The sequence below is a fragment of the Tripterygium wilfordii genome, chromosome 22 (genome assembly GCF_013401445.1).
Source record: "Tripterygium wilfordii isolate XIE 37 chromosome 22, ASM1340144v1, whole genome shotgun sequence".
Taxonomy (NCBI): domain Eukaryota; kingdom Viridiplantae; phylum Streptophyta; class Magnoliopsida; order Celastrales; family Celastraceae; genus Tripterygium; species Tripterygium wilfordii.
The window spans coordinates 9628186-9634230 of record NC_052253.1 but is presented as its reverse complement, the minus strand read 5'-3'; the positions used below and the strand labels follow the sequence as shown (position 1 = coordinate 9634230).

At 41.4% G+C, this 6045-nt stretch overlaps 1 protein-coding gene across 1 annotated transcript; it reads left to right on the top strand.

The window, feature by feature from the left end:
• The first annotated feature begins 2603 nt into the window (after nucleotides 1–2603).
• Nucleotides 2604–2999, top strand: LOC119991507. The gene has a single exon (XM_038837853.1). The coding sequence runs from the start codon at nucleotides 2604–2606 to the stop codon at nucleotides 2997–2999; it is 396 nt and encodes a 131-aa protein (XP_038693781.1).
• Nucleotides 3000–6045: the final 3046 nt, after the last annotated feature.

Here is a 6045-nt window from a genome sequence, read left to right as displayed (position 1 = left end):
ATTGCTAAACCCCTTTTGGGGGGGAGGCAATGAGGACATCAGTTGATTTAATAAACCTTTCATTGTCAGTGCCATAAAAATCGTTTCAATCAAATCTCAAACGAGTGAGTTATGCCTATCCAATCATACTGACATCTTTAATTGTTGAAATTTAGAAGTACAGTAAAGGTTGAGAGTAGTATGATCAATAAAAATATATTTTAAATAATGTATTCTTAATGGAATAAATCTTATCCCCTTATAGAACTTATGGCTTGAAAAAAATTAGAGTGGACTTATGGGAATAAAAATTTGATCTGAGGGACCAATTGCTAATTAATCCTTCTTTTTAAAAATAAAATTAATATTAATTAGTAAATAAGAATGATGGAAAACGAAAAAAGAAAGATAACTTGAAATAAGAAAAACAAGGATAGATAGTTAGTAAGGGGCAAAATATAACTCTTCATCCTTTAACTATACACGTGGTTTCATGTTCTACTTAAACTTTTTTTTCCCAATTTCATGTCTCAACTATCGTAAAGTGCCATGTTCGCCCCTTATTTTATTGATTTAAAAAATTATTTAGTTATTCTACTGATTTTAACAAGGACATTACATTGAATTTGTGTCAGCTCACTAGTCCTTCTATTTTCAATTTGATTTATGACAATGAATTAGTTATTTCATTGATTTCAGTATGTCATTCCACTAGCTTTAGTGTCAAACATATAATTATTTAATTGATTTTCATTTATTTTAACAATGGCATTATATTGAAATTGTGTCAACGTACTGATTATTACATATGATTTATAATAATGAATTAGTTTTTCCATCGATTTCAATATGTCATTCCACTGATTTTAGTGTCAGACATATAGTTACTTCATTGATTTAAAATATGATTTAGTTATTCCATTGATTTTAACAATGACATTACATTAAAATTGTGTCAGCTCACTGGTTATTCTATTGATTTATAACAATGGATTAGTTATTCCATTGATTTAAAATATGATTTAGTTATTCCATTGATTTTAATAATGACATTACATTAAAATTGTGTCAGCTCACTGGTTATTCTATTGATTTATAACAATGGATTAGTTATTCCATTGATTTCATTATGTCATTCCACTAATTTTATGTCAAACATATAGTTATTTCATTGATTTAAAAAATGATTTAGTTATTCCATTGATTTCATTATGCCATTCCACTGATTTTAGTAGCGTGTTAGCTCATTGATTATTCCACTGATCTTAATATGTGACTCCATTGTTATAAAATAATGAATTTAAGTTTAAACAATGGAATACATAAGATAAAAACAATAGATTTTGGTTAAAAAAATAATGGATCTCAATTTACGAAGTAATGCTTTGAAAATCATGTAACACTTTGAAAGTCATTGTATGAGCCAAAAACGTTGGCCTGAAATATTTGAACACATGGTCAGAAGCCCAACGTGGGTCCTGGTTAGATCGGCCCAGATATGTATCCGATGGCCTATTTGACCCAAGTCTTGGCAAAGCCCAAGGCCCATATCTGGATTGGGCGTAAGGGCATCTCAAGGCCACGGTATCCTGTAAGTATCAGATGGGGTCATAGGCCCAATCACGGCCCAACGAACAAGCTCGTCCGTACGGTCAACAAGTGTTGATCATGTGATTGGGAACACTATAAATATAGGAGGGGTCCTCCTTATTTATTCTCTCAACTACCTGGTACCTCTCTCTCTCTCTAAAAGCCTTTCACTCCTCTCACTTAAATATCTCCCACTGTTGATTGACTTGACCATTGGAGCTTGTTTGGCCGACCCCACACCAGTGTCTAAGTTTGACGATCAACCTTCTTTGATCTTGCAGGGTTGTCATAGGCCTCGATCGACGATAGTAAATTGATTGTAGATTTTAGGATCTACAATCATTCGACTAGATCAAATATTTTCGATCGACTCATCACTTTACTATATCTTCAGACGAGTCAAACGATTTCTCTACCCAGCTGGCTGCGTTGAAGGCTTAAATGGCGAAAGATAAGGCTGCAGCGAAGGTCGAGAATGCCTCTGTCCGGGCAAAAAAATCACTCTAAGGAGTAAGGTTGAGCAGCTGATGGCTCAGCTTTCCACGCCGCCCCCGACCTTACAGGTCCACCTCAACATTGGCTCTATGCAATCACTTGACTCTCCCAATCCAGCTGAGACTTCTTGTCAGCCGCGTTCTCAATCATTCCATATCCCGCAACTCCCTCTGTCGGTCAGTGAGCAATCTAACACCATCCATGTGCTTCCTCCGCCCCCACCAATTCATCATACCATCACTACCAGTGCCGGATTATCCTACTCCTCGGAAGGGTTGATCGACGCTCAAAGGATGATTGAAGTCGAAACATTCCTCCGATGACTTCCCAGAGTACCAGTGGCGATCCAAAAAAGCTTACCTGACAGTTATTTTGACTCCCCATTCACCGATCGCATCGCAATGGTGGAAATGTCAAAAGAAATTCCATCTTCCCAACATGCGCTCTTTCGATGGAACTAGCGATCCGGACGACCATGTAGCTCAGTATAGACAAAGAATGCTCGCCCTCACGGTGTCAAGGGAGTCTCGCGAAGCGTAATGTGCAAAGCCTTTGGATGTTGTCGTCTTACCGGCCTGGCCCTACAATGGTTCATCAACCTCCCGAATGTCTCTATCAACTCGTTCGCTCAATTAACAGACCTTTTTATTGAACAGTTCGCTAGCAGCAGGAGGCTGCTAAAGGCTTTGGATGACCTCTACAAAATCAAATACAGGTCGAAAGAGTCACTTCGTGCATACATTGGCCTCTTCTTAGCAGAGAAAGTACTGATCCCCAGTTGTAATATGGAAACGGCTGTCACAGTTTTCAGAAAGGGTTTGTCACCCTCCGACGAGCTCTACAAGGAGTTGACCAAGTTCCCGTGCACCAACATGGAAGATGTGCTAGCTCGAGCGTGGGCCCAGGTGAAGTGGGACGAAGATGAGAGCAATTAGCCTTTATCTTCGATCGGAAGAAAAATAAAAAATCGCGGGGTCATGAGAGACCGTAGCCCAGATCATCGACCCCATGGGTCAGAATGATCGCATCACGACCTACGACAATACGATCGATCTCGATCAGCTTCATCCTGCTGTCGAAAATCAGAATACGCGTTTAGTATCGAACCAACTGAAATGTCTCTACTCTCAAAAGCTTGGGAAACAAAGTACAGTGGCCCAGCAAAATGAGGTCTCCAGCAGACCGACGAGACTCATCGAAATGGTGTGACTTCCACCAAGACCAAGGCCATACTACTCGAGATTGTCGGGGCTTGCATGATGAGGTTATTGAATTGTTGAACTGTGGACATCTAAAGGATGTGCTGACTGAAAAGGGGAAAGAAACCATGGCCAGAAGAAAGGAGCAAGAACTGACCCCACCAGTTCATCCCAAACCAAAAGGGTCGGTTGGAGTAATTGTTGGAGGATCCGAGATCAGTGGCATATCGCATTCAGCCGCAAAGAAGAATGCCCAAAAAGTTGTCAATCTACTCCTTCGCTCGACTGAACCAATCACTCCGCTATCCGATCAAATGGTAAGCTTCATTGACGATGAAGCCACATAATTACTCAATCCGCATCACGATACTCTGGTAATCTGGATTCTAGTCATAAATTATACGATTAAACGTGTCTTAAATGACAATGGTAGCTTGACGAATGTCCTCTTCCTAAGATGTATCAAGGCAATGAAATCGACGAAACTCATATAGTCGGTCGGTCGACCATACTCGTGGGGTTCAGCGGAGAGCAGGTTTATAGCTTGGGAGAAATTGCCTTGCTGGTTTACATTGAGGGGGTAAATCTCAACACAAACTTTGTCGTGCTGAATAGTGCTTCTCCGTACAACATTATACTCGATCGGCCATGGATCCATGAAATGAAAGCAGTAACTTCCATGTACCATCAACTGATACACTTCCCTACCAAATAGGGTGGTCAAGGAGATTACAGGAGAGCAGCCTGCTTCTCAGAATTGCTACACTAATGCGAAAGGCAAAACAAATGACTTATAGCAATTACAGGACCTGATGACCTCGATGGATCAAGCTGCTCCAGTCTATCAAGGTACGCCAGATATTGGGGAATTGGTTGACATACAGATCCATCTGGACCACCCAGACCACAAAGTACAAATCGACGCACGTCTTAAGTATGATATCCGAACAAAGTTGATTGAATTTCTCAAAGAGAATCATGACTGCTTCGCATGGTCGCACGCCGATATGGTCTGAATAGATCTAGTGGTTGCCGTCCATCGACTCCAGGTTGATCCAGATCATGAGCCTATCAGGCAGAAAAGAAGAAAGTTTGTGCCCGAGCGTAACCACATTATCAACAAGGAAGTCCAAAAGCTTATTTACATAGGCTCTGTTCGTGAGGTCCAATATCTGGATTGGTTGGCAAACGTAGTTGTGGTTTAAAAGAAAAACGAAAAGTATAGGGTCTACATCGACTTCACCGATTTGAACAAACATCTCGAAAGGATCCCTTCCCTCTCCCGTACATCGATATGCTGGTCGATTCTACTGTTGGGCATGAACTCCTCAGCTTCATGGATACTTTCTCTGTCTACAACCAAATTCTCATGCATCCAGACGACTAGGAGAAAACCTCATTCATCACTGAAAGAGGAATTTTCTATTATAAAGTTATGCCCTTTGGTTTGAAAAACGTAAGATCGACATACCAAAGGTTGGTCAACAAAATATTCGCTGCTATGCTGGGCAAGACTATGGAGGTCTACATCGATGACATGCTGGTCAAATCCTTGAAAGCTGATGCCATCTGGAGCACCTGCGATAGGCGTTCGAAGTACTTCGAAAGTACAATATGAAGCTAAACCCAACCAAGTGCTTTTTTGGAGTGTCGGCCAGAAAGTTCCTTGGATACATGGTGACTCAGAGGGGAATAGAAGCAAATCCGAACCAAATTTTGTCGATTCTCAGTATCCTATCGTTGAGAAGCAGGAAGCATGTGCATAAGCTAACTGGAAGCATGGCAGCCCTCAGCAGATTCATCTCTCGCTCCTCCAACCAGTGCCATAGTTTCTTTAGCATTCTTTACAAGTCCAAGGACTTTGAATGGCCGATCGAATCAAAAGAAGCCTTATAACAGCTGAAGCAGTATTTGGTATAAGCACCATTACTTTCCAAACCAAAGTAGGGTGAGTCACTTCTATTATATCTTGTAGTTTCTGAAACAGCCGTTAGTGCGGTATTAGTCAGGGAAAAAACGATCGACAACTACCAATCTACTACGTCAGCAAAAGCCTGCTTGATGCAGAAATGAGGTACTCCCAACTTGAGAAGTTAGCCTTGGCACTTATGGTAGCTGCCCGAAAGTTACGTCCGTACTTCCAATGTCACTCGATCATCGTTGTGACAACCTTCCCGCTGCGTAGCATACTCCACAAGCCCAAATTGTCTGGCGATTGACAAAATGGGCCATGAAACTCAGTGAACATGACATTATGTTCCAGCCCTGGACAGCGATGAAGTCTCAAGTACTGGCTGATTTTGTCGCCTACTTTACTCCGCCAATAGAGATCCAAACAAAACACGAATTGCTTTGCCTGACGGAACATCAAGGAGGAATGTGGTCCCTTTCGGTCGATGGTTCAAGCAACGTGAACAGAAACGGGCTCGGAGACGTTCTCATTTCACCTTAAGGGGAAATAATGCAACAGTCCGTCCGTTGTGGGTTCCGAGCTACCAACAACGAAGCCTAATACGAAGTTCTGATTGCTAGATTTGAGCTCGCAAGGGAACTTAAGGTGAGAAAAATTTTCGTTCGGTCGAATTCACAGTTAGTTGTTAATCAACTGCATGGGACTTATCAGGCTCACGGAACCAATATGATGACGTACTTGGAGCTAGCAAAGAAGCTCCGAGACACGTTAGAGAAACTCGTTATAACACAAGTGCCACGTCTAGAAAACTCACATGCGGATGCGTTGGGCAACCTAGGATCTGCCCTACAGACGAGTGAACCCCAAATG

What these genes read in the sequence shown, in the direction of transcription:
- LOC119991507 (XM_038837853.1), top strand. Translation starts at nt 2,604, where the DNA reads ATGTGCAAAGCCTTTGGATGTTGTCGTCTTACCGGCCTGGCCCTACAA.